Source organism: Nerophis ophidion, linkage group LG21 (genome assembly GCF_033978795.1).
Source record: "Nerophis ophidion isolate RoL-2023_Sa linkage group LG21, RoL_Noph_v1.0, whole genome shotgun sequence".
NCBI lineage: Eukaryota > Metazoa > Chordata > Actinopteri > Syngnathiformes > Syngnathidae > Nerophis > Nerophis ophidion.
In genome coordinates, this window is record NC_084631.1 from 46,901,434 (window position 1) to 46,919,321 (window position 17,888).

The 17,888-nt window shown below is 40.3% G+C and overlaps 1 protein-coding gene across 2 annotated transcripts in view; it reads right to left on the minus strand.

Moving 5' to 3' along the window:
* Positions 1–658: 658 nt before the first annotated feature.
* Positions 659–17,888, minus strand: part of fam133b (family with sequence similarity 133 member B) — a 30,026-nt gene continuing 12,796 nt past the window's right edge. Inside the window, exons 3-11 of one of the 2 annotated variants that reach the window (XM_061882823.1) lie at positions 15,399–15,477; positions 15,250–15,336; positions 15,152–15,184; positions 14,942–15,016; positions 10,339–10,437; positions 2,234–2,272; positions 2,069–2,155; positions 1,885–1,935; positions 659–1,809 (exon numbers count right to left, since the gene is read on the minus strand). In XM_061882823.1, the coding sequence (XP_061738807.1) occupies positions 1,714–1,809; positions 1,885–1,935; positions 2,069–2,155; positions 2,234–2,272; positions 10,339–10,437; positions 14,942–15,016; positions 15,152–15,184; positions 15,250–15,336; positions 15,399–15,477 (646 nt within the window). In that variant the 3' untranslated portion in view covers positions 659–1,713. Of the gene's footprint in view, positions 1,810–1,884; positions 1,936–2,068; positions 2,156–2,233; positions 2,276–10,338; positions 10,438–14,941; positions 15,017–15,151; positions 15,185–15,249; positions 15,337–15,398; positions 15,478–17,888 lie in introns of both variants that reach the window. The other variant, XM_061882822.1, reaches the window with a different exon arrangement.

Here is a 17,888-nt window from a genome sequence, read left to right on the forward strand (position 1 = left end):
TACGTTCCCATCCTCACCTATGGTCATGAGCTTTGGGTTATGACTGAAAGGACAAGATCACGGGTACAAGCGGCCCAAATGAGTTTGGGGCTCTCCTTTAGAGATAGGGTGAAAAGCCCAAAGTAAAGCCGCTGCTCCTCCACATGGAGAGAAGCCAGATGAGGTGGTTCGGGCATCTGCTCAGGATGCCACCCGGAGGTGTGTTGGGCACGTCCGACCGGTAGGAGACCGTGGGGAAGACCCAGGACACGTTGGGAAAACTATCTCTCCCGGCTGGCCCAGGAACACCTTGGGATCCCCCGGGGGAGGCTGGACCAAGTGGTTGGGGAGAGAGAAGTCTCGGCTTCCCTGCTTAGGCTGCTGCGCCCGCGACCCGACCTCAGATAAGCGGTTTGAAAATGGATTTCATATCTCGAAGGCTCTCATCACGTTGACAAAGGTCGCTATAAAAATATTTGATTATAGTCAATAATTCCTATTTTCCATAAATGAATTCCTCACAGTCATGTCCGAAAGCAGTCACATGTAGACGGAGAGAGTTTAACTCAGGGGTGACTACACTTTTTCTGCAGGCCAGCTACTTTTCAATGGACCAAGTGGATGGGGATCTAGCTCATTTCTATATATCACTTATATTCATTCATTTATGAAAGAGACGTTAACAAGTTAAAGGTGTTTAATGATAATACAAGCATGTTTAACATTCCTTTCTTTCATGAAGACAATAATATAAGTTGGTGTATGAACTGATTCTGATGACTTGCATTGTTTGAAATCAGACAGTAATGATGATAACATCCACATTTTCAAATGGAGGAGAAAAAAATGTCCTTTCTGTCCAATACCACATGAAAGTGCTTGCTTTTTGTTTGTCCAGCTTCCATACTCCTTCTTACTCACTTTACAAGTTTACAAAAACAAGACCCTCAGGTGCCGTGAATGTCAATCAAGTGACGTCTTGGTGAAGATTGATGATCGCTCGTTTTTAGGTCTATTTGTTTTTAATGCCTGACTGGTGATCGACTGACACACCCTCTACCATCGACCGGTAGCTCGCGATCGACGTAATTGGCACCTCTAATTTGGATGAATTACTCATAAAGGTTTTTTTTTTCAAAAAGCCGGTGCTGCAAAAAAGTGTCTATTTGTGTCTTTCTTGCCATCTCCTCGTCTGAGTTGAATGTCACCGATGACCTACTTCTCAGTTTGACTACATCCTTCTACTATAAAAGGTGAGGGGCATGTTTTGTAATCTAGAATTAACATTTACCAGACCAACCTAATGGGCACCCCTGCTTTAACTGCTCTACTCTGCAGAAACACAAATGAATGTCATCCCTTAGTCACTACACTGACGGCTAACACATGAGTTTATTGACGAGGGTTCTTACATTGCAGTGCCGTGCCACGACAAACGGAGGTGTGTTTTATCTTACAGGTCCAACTTCAATATGAGGCTGGTGTGACATCCAGGTTTCAGCATACGGAGCGACTCGGAAGAAGGAAGCAGCAGCAGCAGCAGCAGCTACTGGAGGAAGCCAAGTGAAACTGCTCAAAAAGGGACAGTTCAGTCAGTAGGAACATCTGAGGCACATGCACTCCAAAGTCTAAAAAAGATATGCACATGATTCAGCAAGGAGTTGCCACTGATTTAACCCTACTGTGCCTGGGGTCCAAAATGTGTCAAAAAAACCACAAAACGACATTGCACAGCTAGTCCGCCTCAGAGTTGGACTGAGACACCGCCTTCCTCTTCTTTTTGCCGCTGTGCTTCTTGTGCTTCTTTTTCCTCTTCTTCCTGGATTTGTCCTGTGGGTTCACAACGAGTCGTCAACTGAAGCAGACTGTTTCAATCTTGAGTCGACGGAATTCAAAAGGTCTTACTGGGATTTTCTCCTTTTCCTCGCTACTTCTCTTTTTCTTCTTGGCTTCCGCCTGGCATAGAAAAATGAAACCACACAAATGAGGAAGTACTGCAATGCAGCAACATTAAAACAAAAAGCAGCTGGCGTTCACAAGAATTTAAACTTAAATTGCTGTCCCCGTTAAAACAACACTAATGACTTACAAATTCTTCTCCTGCCGACTCTGCTGAAGACTTGGAGGAGGAGTCTTTGCGCTCGGTTTTTGTTTTCCTCCGATGGTTCTTGCCGTCCTATGCAACACAACATTCAGCACCTTTGGCAAAGAAGAACCAACTTCAAATGGACCAGCATTAAATGTAAACATTTACCTTCTCGTTATCACCGTCCTCCTTCATTCTCTTCTTTTTCTTCTTGGAGGGAAAAAAAAACAAAAAAAACAGTATTCTGGGTCAACTTTACAGCCTGTTGCTCATTTCATGAACAAATACATGTCAGTCTTTACCATAATAATAATAATAATAGATTTTATTTGTAAAAAAACATTTAAAAAAACACTTTACATTAAGCAAACAACCTCAAAGTGCTACAGCGTATTAAAGAAATTAAATAAAAAGATAATAAAAATAAATAAAAACTAGAACTTGCACGCATACTATTTATCTAAAAAAAAGGCTTTTTAAAAAGAAGGGGTTTTAGGCCTTTTTTTAAAAGCATCCACAGTCTGTGGTGCCCTCAGGTGGTCAGGGAGAGTGTTCCACAGACTGGTAGCGGTGGAGCAGAAAGCCTTGTCTCCCATACATTCATTTATTTGTGGCGGCCCCGCCATGAATACATTTGGACTGCAGCTAATACATATGTTTACCCTCGCCCATAAACACGTTCCATAAAGTAGTCCATCCAGCCATCCATTGTTAGGTCACACCTTCTCATTAGTAGTATCACTAGCATTAAAATGGTCCTGAACGAGCTTAATGTGTCTGTCATGTCTTTTTATTTTTTCCGACAACAATGTACAATAATGTTACATGTGTGTGTATATATATATATATATATATATATATATATATATATATATATATATATATATATATATATATATATATATATATATATATATATAGTGAGAGTAAAAAGTATTTGATCCCTTGCTGAATTTGTTGGTTTGCCCACTAATAAAGACATGATCATTCTATACTTTTAATGGTAGATTTATTTAAACATGGTGAGATAGAATATCAAAAAGAAAATCCAGAAAATAACTTTGAGGAATATATTTTAATTGATTTGTATTTCATTGAGGCGAAAAAAGTGTTTGATCCCCTAGTGTGCATTCGGATTTCTGGCTTTCACAGAGCAGTTAGACACTCCCAATCAACTTGGGAATTGAAGACTGAATTGAAGACACCTGTTCTAACTAATCACCTGTATAAAAGACACCTGATCAGAGACTCAGACAGATTCCAAGCTCTCCAACATGGGTAAGACAAAAGAACTCTCTCAGGACCTCAGAGACAGGATTGTTGACCTGCACAAATCTGGAATGGGCTACAAAAACATTAGCAAGATACTGGGAATCAAAGTAACAACCATTGGTGCAACTGTTAGAAAATGTAAAAAGTATAACATGACCATCAACAGACCTGGATCTGGTGCTCCACAGAAGATTTCACCTGGTGGGGTTGCAATGATCATGAGAACTGTGAGAAATGGTCCTGCAAGCACTCAGCAGGAGTTAGTGAATGACCTCAAGGCAGCTGGGACCACAGTCACCAGGAAAACAGTTGGCAACACTTTGCCACGGAGTGGGTTAAAATCCTGCAGTGCCCGAAAGGTACCCCTGCTTAAGAAGGAACATGTGGAGGCCCGCCTAAAGTATGCCAATGATCACCTCAAAGATGCACAAAGTGATTGGGAGAAGGTTCTATGGTCAGACGAGACCAAAATTGAACTATTTGGCCTAAACTCTACACGTCGTGTGTGGAGAAATAAAAATGCTGCCTATGACCCAAAGAACACTGTGCCCACCATCAAGCATGGAGGTGGAAGCATTATGTTTTGGGGGTGCTTCTCTGCCAAGGGCACAGGGCTACTACACCGCATCAGTAGAAGATGGATGGAGCCATGTACCGTGCAGTCTTGAGGGACAACCTCCTCCCCTCTGCCAGGAAGCTGAAAATGGGCCGTGGTTGGGTCTTCCAACATGACAACCATCCAAAGCATACAGAAAAAGGCAAGAAAGGAGTGGCTCAAGAAGAACCATATTAAGGTCATGGAGTGGCCCAGCCAGTCTCCGGACCTCAATCCTATAGAAAATCTATGGAGGGAGCTGAAGGTCCGAGTTGCCAAGCGACAGCCCACCAACCTGAATGATCTGGAGAGGATCTGCAAAGAAGAGTGGGCCAAAATTCCCCCTGATATGTGTGCTAACCTTGTGGTCAACTATCACAAACGTCTGACCGCTGTGCTAGCAAACAAAGGCTTTGCCACCAAGTATTAACTGCTTTTGTCTAGAGGGATCAAATACCTTTTTCCCTCAATGAAATACAAATGAATTAAAATATATTCTTGAGAGTTATTTTCTGGATTTTCGTTTTGATATTCTGTCTCTCCATGTTAGAATACATCTACCATTAAAAGTATAGAATGATCATGTCTTTATTAATGGGCAAACCAACAAAATCAGCAAGGGATCAAATACTTTTTACTCTCACTTATATGCATATGTATGGATATATGCATGTGTGTGGATATTTTTTTTTTACTCTTTATATTACTAAATTATTGTGTATGCACCTTAGGAGGATCTGCTCCAATTTCATTGTTCTTTGAACCTGTTCACTGTAATAATGACAAATAAAACTATTTTCTATTCTATTCTACAACACAACTGATGGTCCCAACCCCGTTGACAAAGCAAGAAATTCCACTATCCACCCTAATAAGGCACACCTGTAAAGCGAAAACCATTTCAGGTGACTACTGTACTTTTCAGACTATTAGTCGCAGTTTTTTTTCATAGTTTGGCGGGGGTGCGACTTATACTATATAATGTTGTAATTGAAGTTGCATTTGTCTATTTAATGCAGCTTTATTTGATATGACTATGAACAAAATACGGAATAAATGTCCTACTTGCTAAAACACCAAAATTGTGTGGGGGTTGAATAATTTTGATCACAACTGTATGTAAAATGGATCATTTCAACGTTGGCGGTAACTTCTAAAAAGTGAGAAGGGCTGAACAAAAATGGCGTTGAAAAGGAAATCATGTAGTGCAGATTACAAGCTGGACGTAGTGAAATATGCAGCAGAAAAGGACAAGAGGAAGCGGCGCATACCTTTGGAGTTGGCAGAGTTGTTTAGAAGCCACATCCAGGAAGAAGATTTCATGGGATTTATGGATTAGGAGTGACAGATAGTTTGGTAAAGGTATAGCATGTTCTATATGTTCTAGTTATTTGAATGACTCTTACCATAATATGTTAGGTTAACATAGCAGGCACCTTCTCAGTTGGTTATTAATGCCTTATATAATGTACACTTATTCAGCCTGTTCTTCACTATTCTTTATTTATTACAAATTGCCTTTCAAATGTCTATTCTTGCTGTTGGATTTTATCAAATTAATTTCCCCCAAAAATGCGATTTATACTCCAGTGCGACGTATATATGTTTTTTTCCTTCTTTATTATTCATTTTCGGCAGGTGCGACGTATACTCCGGAGCGACATGTAATCCGAAAAATACGGTACCTCTTGAAGCTCATGGAGAGAATGCCAAGAGTGTGCAAAGCAGTGATCAGACCAAAGGGTGGGGAGATTTGGACAATGTGCTAACTGTTATGCTTTAAAAGGGGAACATTATCAGCAGACCTATGTAAGCGTCAATATATACCTTGATGGTGCAGAAAAAAAGACCATATATTTTTTTTAACAGATTTCCAAACTCTAAATGTGTGAATTTTGGCGAATTCAACCCCTTTCTGTTTATTGCTCTTGTGGCGATGACGTCAGAATGTGACGTCACCGAGGTAATACTGCCGCCATTTTCATTTTCTACACATTACACACACGGGTCTCAGCTCTGTTATTTTCCGTTTTTTCGACTATTTTTTGGAACCTTGGAAACATCATGCCTGGTGGGTGTGTTGTCGGAGGGTGTAACAACACTAACAGGGAGGGATTCAAGTTGCACCGAAGATGCGAAAGTGTCTGCCGCCAGACCCCCGTTGAATGTGCTGTAGTGTCTCCACATTTGACCGGCGATGACAGACATGGCACAGAGATGTATGGATAACCTGCAGATGCATTTGCAACGATAAAGTCAATGAAATCACAAAGGTGAGTTTTGTTGTTGACTTATGTGCTAATCAGACATATTTGGTTGCGGCGTGACTGCCCGCTAATCGATGCTAACATGCTGCGCTAATCGATGCTAACATGCTACCCTAATCGATGCTAACATGCTATTTACCGGCGGTGCTAAAGCAGACATGGCACAGAGATGTATGGATAACCTGTAGATGCATTTGCAACTATATTACATTTCCTTACACCCACATTTAATGAGAAAAAAACACTTACCAATCGACGGATTTAAGTTGCTCCATTATCACAAAATGCGAAAGTCCTGATCGTTTGGTCCGCACATTTTGCCGGCAATGCTAACGCAGCTATTCGGCCATGCTATGGCTATGAATAGCGTCAAAGGCAATTCGCTCAATAGCTTCAGTTTCTTCTTCAATATTTTCATACTCCAACCATCTGTTTCAATACATGCGTAATCTGTTGAATCGCTTAAGCCGCTGAAATCAGAGTCTGAATCCAAGCTAATGTCACTATATTTGGCTGTGGTATTCCCATTGTTTGTTTACATTGGCAGCACTGTATGACGTCACAAGAAAATGGATAGTGGTTTCGAAGATAAGGAAAATAAGGCACTTTAAAGCTTTATTTAGGGATATTCCGGGACCGGTAAAATTTTGAAAAAAACTTCAAAAAATACAACAAGCCACTGGGAACTGATTTTTATTGTTTTTAACCCTTTTGAAATTGTGATAACGTTCCCCTTTAAGTTACAAGCTAACATTTGAGTTACAAGCGTCCCTGCCATTAGTCACAGTGAACCCCTTCAGATTTGCCCAACACATCTGGACAGTGCTGAAAAGAAGTGTCTGATATTCAAAGAATTAAAGAAAGAAATGGTCAAAAACATAATCAAGCATGTTGATGGGTAACTGTGTTGTTTTTGGGGCCGAGCACCTATTAAAAGGGAACATTATCACAATTTCAGAAGGGTTAAAACCAATAAAAATCAGTTCCTAGTGGCTTATTTTATTTTTCGAAGTTTTTTTCAAAATTTTAACCATCACGCAATATCCCGAAAAACTGCTTCAAAGTGCCTGATTTTCACCATCGCTATATCCACCCGTCCATTTTCCTGTGACGTCACTGCGTGATGCCAGTACAAACAAACATGGCGGATAGAACAGCAAGACATTAGCTCGGATTCAGACTAGGATTTCAGCGGTTTAAGTGATTCAACAGATTACGCATGTATTGAAACGGATGGTTGGAGTGTGGAGGCAGATAGCGAAAACGAAATTGAAGAAGAAACTGAAGCTATTGAGCCATATCACGACAGACAACGGCAACGAGGACGAATTCGGCGATCGCCTTCTAACCAACGATTGCATCTTTTGACCACTGGTGCAACTTGAATCCGTCGATTGGTATATGTTTGTTTGGCATTAAATGTGGGTGGAGGGAAAGGCTGGATGCAAATACAGCTACAAATGAGGTGTAATGATGCAATATGTACATACAGCGAGCATAGATAGCATGTTAGCATCTATTAGCTTGCAGTCATGCCGTGCGCAAATATGTCTTATTAGCACATAAATCAATAACATCAACAAAACTCACCTTTGTGATTTCGTTGACTTTATCGTTGGAAATGCATCTGCTTTGAGTGTTGCAGGATATCCACACATCTCTGTCGTAGCATCGCTATCGTCGGTAGCGATGCTACGACAGAACAGAACAAACGAGGGACTTTCGCATCTTTTGACCACTTGTGCAACTTGAATCCGTTGATTGGTATGTGTTTGTTTGGCATTAAATGTGGGTGGAGGGAAAGGCTGGATGCAAATATAGCTACAAATGAGGCATAATGAAGCAAATTGTACATACAGCTAGCCTAAATAGCATGTTAGCATCAATTAAAATGTCATGACCATTGATATGTCTGATTAGCACACTCCACGTAAGTCAACTCGAATCCGTCCCTGTTGGTGTTGTTACACCCTCGGACAACACACCGACGAGGCATAATGTCTCCAAGGTACGGAAAACAGTCGAAAAAACGGAAAATAACAGAGCTGATTTGACTTGGTGTGTGTAATGTGTTTGAGAAAATGGCGGATTGCTTCCTGTTGTGACATCACGGGTGAAAGGTCATTGCTCCGACAACGAACAACTGAAAGGCGTTTCAATCGCCAAATTCACCCTTTTAGAGTTCGGAAATCCGTTAAAAAACATATGATCTTTTTTCTGCAACATCAAGGTGTATATTGACGCTTACATAGGTCTGCTGATAATGTTCCCCTTTAAATACATTTTTAGTCATTTCTAATGGGCGACGTTGATTTGAGACACAAGTGTTTTGGTTTAAAAGAGCTCCCTCATAGAACCCATTAAGATTGTAAGTTGAGGTTCTACCTTATTCTCTTCTCAGTGAGCAGGGGGTTCAAATGTATTTTTTTTATAGGGCTGTCAAAGTCTCGCCCGGAAAAGGGTGGAGTGCCATCTCCGGGTTGGGGAGGAGACCCCGCCCCAAGTGGAGGAGTTCAAGTACCTTGTTCACGAGTGAGGGAAGAGTGGATCATGAGATCGACAGGCGGATCGGTGCGGCGTCTTCAGTAATGCGGACGTTGTACCGATCCGTTGTGGTGAAGAAGGAGCTGAGCCGGAAGGCAAAGCTCTCAATTTACCGGTCGATCTACGTTCCCATCCTCACCTATGGTCATGAGCTTTGGATCATGACCGAAAGGATAAGATCACGGGTACAAGCGGCCCAAATGAGTTTCCAGGTCTCTCCCTTAGAGATAGGGTGAGAAGCTCTGCCATCCGGGAGGAACTCAAAGTAAAGCCGCTGCTCCTCCACATGGAGAGGAGCCAGATGAGGTGGTTCGGGCATCTGGTCAGGATGCCACCCGAACGCCTCCCTAGGGAGGTGTTTAGGGCACGTCCAACCGGTAGGAGGCCACGGGGAAGACCCAGGACACGTTGGGAAGACTATGTCTCCCGGCTGGCCTGGGAACGCCTCGGGATCCCCCGGGAAGAGCTAGACGAAGTGGCTGGGGAGAGGGAAGTCTGGGTTTCCCTGCTTAGGCTGTTGCCCCCGCGACCCGACCTCGGATAAGCGGAAGATGATGGATGGATGATGGATGGCTGTCAAAGTCAGGGCACGCAATTAATCACGTAAATTGATGGCATTAATCAAGTATAAACACAGTTCTGACCACACATGCGGATGGTTTCCTGAAAGGCGTCGCCGGGACTTTAGATAAAACTGTTACCAAATTCTGAACAAATAAATAAAACATGAACAAAAAAAAGTAAGACATTCTGACAGTAAAAAAGCAAATACGACCATATCACACCAACTCTCAAATCCCTTCACTGGCTTCCTGTTCCACGCAGGATTGAATACAAAGTCTCCCTACTAACCCAGCAGCGCCTCCATGGAAATGCCCCCCTCTACCTAAAAAAACTACTTACCCCCAACTCCTCCACACGACACCTCCGCTCCAAACAGGCTAACCTCCTCCAACCTCCAAGGACAAAGCTACGAACTATGGGAGACCGGACTTTCTGCTCCGCCGCGACCAATCTGTGGAATGCTCTCCCTGACCACCTGAGAGCACCACAGACTGAGGATGCTTTTAAAAAACGCTTAAAAACCCTTCTTTTTAAAAAAAAAAAGCCTTTTTATAGTTATAGGCATACTAGTTCTAGCTATTACGCTGTTCTAGTTTTTTTTTATTATCTTTTTATTATTATTATTATTTATTTATTTGTTTTTTAAAATACACTGTAGCACTTTCAGATTGCTTGCTCAATGTAAAGTGCTTTTTACAAATACAATCTATTATTATTATTTATGTCAAAATATTGGGGTCTTTTTTCAGTTTAATTTAAATTATTCAAGCAAGTTATTAATTAATCAAAATTCAATCGTGTGATTAATCGGGTTATAAAACCATTTTGTTTGTTGGCAATAACCACTTAACAGTTTTTGTTTTGCTTTTCATGTTTTAAGCCAATTTTTTGTCTCTCCCACGGAGATGATAAAAAAACAAACATGCACATGTTTAATGGACAATTATGCAAATAAAATCATGACATCACCCCCAGAGGTGGATTACAGTTCTATGGGAAACATTGAGGTATTATTTTTTTTTTTTACAGACCTTTCTTCCTGGCTCCGATTCTGTTTCAGAGTCATCTGAAGCTCTCCTGGCCGACGACCTCTTCCTTTTACGCTTTTTCTTCACCGGCTTCTTTTCGTCCTGTACAAAAACATACAAACAGAATGTTCGGATGTGGAGAGTATTCACAGTTGTCAAGTTTCCCATCAATATCTGGTTTTCACCCTAACTAGTGCAGTGTGTAGATTGACATTTGTTAAACCACCATGTGGGGAATGCACATTCTGTGTGAGAATTACACAACATTTTAGGAGAGATTGCTGAAACTTCTACAATCGGTTTAACAACTGCCCAACGTATTGTTACAAAGAGAAAGCAACTTTGCCCAAAATACAAAATCTTGGCCAAAAATGTAATCAACTATTGCCAAAAGAAAACATTGTGACATCGCAGAAACCTGTGGAAATGATGCTATAATTAAAGCTAAGGACCACAAGCAAAGGATGTACCGATCGATCGGCAACTAATCAGTATCGGACAATTTTAATGAAAAAGTACATGATCGCCGTTGTAGATGAATGCAATTCAATGCCGATCGCAAACACTGATCCTTTCTGGATGCCACTGCATTGATTTCTAGGCCCCCAGCTGACAAGCTCACTGGCAGCTAGCTGTATCTCATACACCACAGGGGTCAAACTCAAGGCCCCGGCCCACCACCTCAATTTGTGTGGTCCCCGAAAGCGTGGAAATAAAATGTGCAAATAAAGTAATAAATTACAAAAATAAATGTACTGTGTGCAATTACATGTATTTACACTTTAATCACTTCTAATAATGAAACAAAATATATCATTTCAAAACAATGTTATTGTTCAAATAAAGGTACACACTTAAATATCTGCTTGACTTATGATTTCAAAGCAAGTAATCCAACAAACTGTTCAAGTAAAAATGTAACAGTATATATGATATAGACATATTATGTCAGTATATATTATATACTATGTAAATATTACATATAAATGTTATATTTTATATCACTTTATTTAGTCTACTTATACCTGCATTGTCTTTTCCATCATTGTAACTGAGCTACTGTGTGGAACAATTTCCCTTGTGGCTCATTAACGTTAGTCTAAGTGTAAGTACATTTGTTTTAGAGTAAAATCCACTTTCAATATAGAGTAATAATAAACTATAAGTAATAATAAACTATAAAACACAAGAACCGTACATTTTACAGTCTAAAAAACTTGCATTCATTTTTAAGTAAAAAAAAACAGTGGTACCGTTGTTCCATTTCATTTAATTTTGTGTATTTTTTTTATTTTGTATGCTATAAAAAAACAAGAAAAACTTGCGAACCTTGCAGTATTGTGGCGACTGAGCTGCCAGTTTTATACAATACAATCTAAAGATTTGGTTTTGTACAACGTATGTAAAAAAAAACCCCACATTATACATGTTTATATATGCACATTTATATTCATACTGTATATTAATCCCTTCTGTTGCTAGCATACTTGCCAACCTTAAGACCCCTGAATTCGGGAGATGGGGGCGGAGTTGAGGTTGGTAGGGGTGGGGTTTGGTGTATTGTGGTATATCGTAGTGTCCCGGAAGAGTTAAGGCTGCAAGTGGTTCTGGGTATTTCTTCTGTTCTGTTTATGTTGTGTTACGGTGAAATGTGTTTGTCATTCTTGTTTGAAGCGGGTTCACAGTGTGGTGCATATTTGTAACAGTGTTAAAGTCGTTTATACGGCCACCCTGAGTGTGACCTGTATGGCTGTTGACCAAGTATGCTTGCATTCACTTATGTGTGTATAAAAGCCGCATATATTACGTGACTGGGCCGGCACGCTGTTTGTATTGAGGAAAAGCGGACATGACGACAGGTTGTAGAGGAGACTAAAGGCAGTATCTTTAAGGCACGACCCCAATATTGTTGTCTGGGTGGAAATCGGGAGAAATTCGGGAGAATGGTTGCCCCGGGAGATTTTCGGGAGGGCACTGAAATTCGGGAGTCTCCCGGGAAATTCGGGAGGGTTGGCAAGTATTGTTTCGAGAGAGCTCAAGATGTATGATGTAATATGTAAATGTGCCATGCTATGGAGGTTTTTTCCCCACTCCAGACTGGGCCCCCTTAGGAGCCCAATCTAGATTGGATTTTTTTTACTCATCCTTCCCAAGTGTCAACCTTTTTTCCCCATCTATTACGGGGCGCCTTGTGGCAACCCATCAGCGTTCCTGTTCTGTAACCCTGTACATTGTTTGTTAGTCTCTTCTTGAACGACTTTGTGCTGAAAACAAAGTTTTGTTGTACTTGTGCAAAGACAATAAAGACCTACTTTTTCACTGTAAAAAGCGGCCCTCTAAGGGCAACCACAACTGTGATGTGGCTCTCAATGAAAACAATTTTGACAGGCCTGTCCTACACATACTTGCCAACCCTCCCGAATTTTCCGGGAGATTCACGAATTTCAGTACCTCTCCCGAAAATCTCCCGGAACAACCATTCGCCCGAATTTCTCCCGATTTCCAGCCGGACTTAAGGCACGCCCCCTCCGTGCGGACCCAAGTGAGGACGGCCTGTCGTCACTTCCGCCTTTGCTTAATATATACAGCGTGTCGGCCCATTCCCGTTATAACATCTACAGCTTTTGGCGAGTACACAACTGCACACATGAAGAAGAGACAGTCATGGCGACAACGAGTGACAGAGAATAGAACAAGGATGGACAATTCAACCCTAAACTCACTCCTTTCCTGCAAACTACATTTCACTGATGCTGCCTTTAGTAGGGTGATCTCAATTGTTTGTTGTCATCTCCTGGTGAATGTTGGGTATAATGTTCTGTGGTTACTTTTTGGTTGGCCAACGGTTTACTTTGTATTGCACCCTAGGGCTGGGCGAGATGGCCTTTTTTTTAATATCTCGATATTTTAAGGCCATATCGCGATACACAATATATATCTCGATATTTTGCCTTAGCCTTGAATGAACACTTGATGCATATAACCACAGCAGTATGATGATTCTATGTGTCTACATTCAAACATTCTTCTTCATACTGCATTCATATATGCTGCTTTTAAACTTTCATGCAGAGAAGGAAATCACAACTAAGTCAATTGACCAAAACTGTATTTATTAAAGTTATTAGCAGGTGACTTTTCAAATGATACTACATATTTGAAGTGATGCTACTTTTGGTAGCAACGTTATCTTTTCGACATCTTTCTCTCATATTACCACCGCATGGCTTCGCTAGCATCACAGCTAGCGTTACCCAGTCTGCTACCTCTCTGCTCTGTGACGCCGTATACGTATGTGACATATGACGTGACGTGTGTAAGTTTGTGCGCTTGCTGTCTGTGAGAAGGAGACACAAGAAGGAGTAGTAAGAGCCTGTAGTGTAATGCCAGCAGCTAAAAGAAACTGCATGAGAACGTATACTCCAATATCAAGATGTAGTCATTTTCATATATATATATATATATATATATATATATATATATATATATATATATATATATATATATATATATATATATATATATATATATATATATATATATATTAGGGGTGTGGGAAAAAAATCAATACAAATGGGACGGCGTGGAGCAGTGGGGAGAGTTGCTGTGCGCGATCCGAGGGTCCCTGGTTCAATCCCCACCTAGTACCAACCTCGTCACGTCCGTTGTGTCCTAAGCAAGACACTTCACCCTTGCTCCTGATGTGTGCTGGTTAGCGCCTTGCATGGCAGCTCCCTCCATCAGTGTGTGAATGTGTGTGTGAATGTGGAAGTAGTGTCAAAGTGCTTTGAGTACCTTGAAGGTAGAAAAGTGCTATACAAGTACAACCCATTTATCATTTAAATACGAATCGAATCGAATACGTTGTGCGATTCAGAATCGATTCTCTTTTTTTTTTTTTTAAATCGATTTTTTTTAACCATTCAATCAAACCACTACACAGCAATACCATAACAATGCAATCCAATTCCAAAAGCAAAGCTGAGCCAGCAACACTCAGAACTGCAATAAACAGAACAATTGAGAGGAGACACAAACACCACACAGAACAAACCAAAAGTAGTGAAACAAAAATGAATATTATCAACAACAGTATCAATATTAGTTATAATTTCAGCATAGCAGTGATTAAAAATCCCTCATTGACATTATCATTAGACATTTATAAAAATAAAAAAAAGAACAATAGTGTCACAGTGGCTTACACTTGCATGGCATCTCATAAGCTGGACAACACACTGTGTCCAATGTTTTCACAAAGATAAAATAAGTCATATTTTTGCTTCCTTTAATAGTTCAAACAAATTTACATTATTGCAATCAGATGATAAAACATTGTCCTCTACAATTATAAAAGCTTTTTTTTTTAAATTCAACTACTCTGCTAGCATGTCAGCAGACTGGGGTCTCAGGGTTGGCAAGTATGGTCATACACAATGTAGTTTTGTTCCCCGAGAGCAAATGAATGATAATCACCTCCATTACGGCCCATCAATTGGATTAACTGTCCAGCCCTGGTGTAATACAAGCTACAACTCTGGAAGGTTAGGAGGGGGCATGGACTAACCCAGGCGTCATGGTTAGCCCGGTCTGACATTCGGCTTACCTCATCTTCGGATTCTGAGGAGGAGCTGCTGGAGGAATCAGAACTCGATGAGGAGGAGGAAGAAGATGAAGAATGCTTGACCAAAACACAATGAAAGCGGGGTTCATTAGATTTGAGGGAACTTGCTTGGTTGACTTCAAAAAGGTCAGTACGGACAGTAAAAAGGAAAAAGAAGCAGAGTGAATACAATACTATAGGTCTCCGCCTCACCCTACTGCACTTCTTCTTCTCTCGCTTCTTTTTCTGGGGACAGATGAAAAGCCAGCGTGAGACATGAAGAATAAAACAGTGGTGGCGTTTACACACACCTCTGTTGCCTTTTTGTCCTTTTCTTTGTCCTTGTCACTCCCGCCCATCAGCTTTTCGCGGTTCTTCGCCAGCTCTTTCCTCCATCTCTGTAAGAATTTCAACAGGAGTTTGTTTATGACGGAACACTTTCATCCAACAAGACGCAAACCTCGTTCATCTTGTCCTCAAAGTCAGCTAAGGCTCGTGAGCCCTTCTTCTTCTTCTCCAGCTGCTCCTTTAACTCTTCCCTGATGAAGACACAATCAATATAGTTTAATGTTTTTATCTTCAATTAACAGAAGGAAGCTCAGACGAGACTAAAATCAACATAATGCTCACTGTTTAAACCTTCTAAATGTGCCCAGATGAAGTTCCTTAATTACACAAATAAACTCAAAATTTGGATGTTATAGTACATGGGTGTCCAAACTTATCCACTTGGGGCCGCATTATATTATCCATCCATTTTCTACTGCATATACAAAATATACATTTTTGGGTTAATTATTTACCAAATTTGTAATCAATGGCATAACATACATACACACACAGGGTCCATTGCCAGGGTTAAAATGAGATGTTCTTATTTAAACGGGGATAGCAGCTCCATTCTATGTGTCATACTTCATCATTTCGCGATCTTGCCATATTTTTGCTGAAAGGATTTAGTAAAGAACATCTACGATAAAGTTCGCAACTTTTGCTTGCTAACAGAAAAGCCCTGCCTCTAGCGGAAGTCGCAGACGATGACATCACATGTTGATGGCTCCTCACATCTTCACATTGTTTTTAATGGGAGTCTCCAACAAAAACAGCTATTCGGACCGAGAAAACAACAATTTCCCCATTAATTTGAGCGAGGATGAAAGATTTGTGTTTGAGCACATTGATAGCGACGGACTACAAAAAAATAAAATAAAAAAAAAAAAGTAAAAAAAGAAAGAAAACGCGACTGCATTGGGACGGATTCAGATGTTTTTAGACAAATTTACTAGGATAATTCTGGGAAATCCCTTATCTTTATATTGTGTTGCTAGTGTTTTAGTGAGTTTAACAGTACCTGATAGTCGGAGATGTGTTGATGCGCAGTGTCTCAGGGAAGTCGACAGCAGCTTTATGGGCGGTACAAGCTCAGCTGATCTCCGGTAAGAAGCGACTTTTTACCACAATTTTCTCACCGAAACCTGCTGGTTGACATTCGGTTGGGATCCATGTTCGCTGTGATCCATAGCAAAGTTTCACCTCCGTGAATTTTAAACAAGGAATCACCGTGTGTTTGTGTGGCTAAAGGCTGAAGCTTCCCAACTCCATCTTTCTACTTTGACTTCTCCAATATTAATTGAACAAATTGCAAAGGATTAAGCAACACAGATCTTCAAAATACTGTGTAATTATGCCGTTAAAGCAGACGACTTTTAGCTGTGTGTGTGCAGCGCTCATACTTCCTAACAGTACGTGACGTCAAGCGTACACGTCATCATTACGCGACGTTTTCAAGAAAAAACTCCCGGGAAATTTAAAATTCAATCAATCAATCAATCAATGTTTATTTATATAGCCCCAAATCACAAATGTCTCAAAGGACTGCACAAATCATTACGACTACAACATCCTCGGAAGAACCCACAAAAGGGCAAGGAAAACTCACACCCAATTTAGTAAACTAAAGCGGCTGTATTGGCATGTGTTGCAATGTTAATATTTCATCATTGATATATAAACTATCAGACTGCGTGGTGGCTAGTAGTGGCTTTCAGTAGGCCTTTAATCTGAGGCCGAGTTGACTTGAAACTGTTTAATGTTGCTTTTTTTATATGTGGAAGAAAAGTTGTGTCATTTTATTTAATCTGAGCAACAACTTGAGGCAGTTCAATGTTGAGTAATGTGGACCCCGACTTAAACAAGTTGAAAAACTTATTGGAGTGATACCATTTAGTGGTCAATTGTACGGAATATGTACTGTACTATCTACTAATAAAAATCATTCAATCAATGTTTATTTATATAGCCCCAAATCACAAATGTCTCAAAGGACTGTACAAACCATTACGACTACGACATCCTCGGAAGAGTCTCAATCAATCAATCAAAAAAAGCACTTTATATCTAGATAGGTTTTGTTAAGAAACCATTCTGAGCCTTATCTTATTTAATTTTAATTTTAAAAATGTTGACCACGTTAAAGGCCAACTGAAACTCACTATTAGCCACCACGCAGTCTGATAGTTTATATATCAATGATGAAATATTAACATTGCAACACAACAATGAACACATGAATTTAAAGGCCAACTGAAACTCACTACTAGCCACCACGCAGTCTGATAGTTTATATATCAATGATGAAATATTAACATTGCAACACAACAATGAACACATGAATTTAAAGGCCTACTGTAAGCCACTACTAGCCACCACGCAGTCTGATAGTTTATATATCAATGATGAAACATTAACATTGCAACACAACAATGAACACATGAATTTAAAGGCCAACTGAAACTCACTACTAGCCACCACGCAGTCTGATAGTTTATATATCAATGATGAAATATTAACATTGCAACACAACAATGAACACATGAATTTAAAGGCCAACTGAAACTCACTACTAGCCACCACGCAGTCTGATAGTTTATATATCAATGATGAAATATTA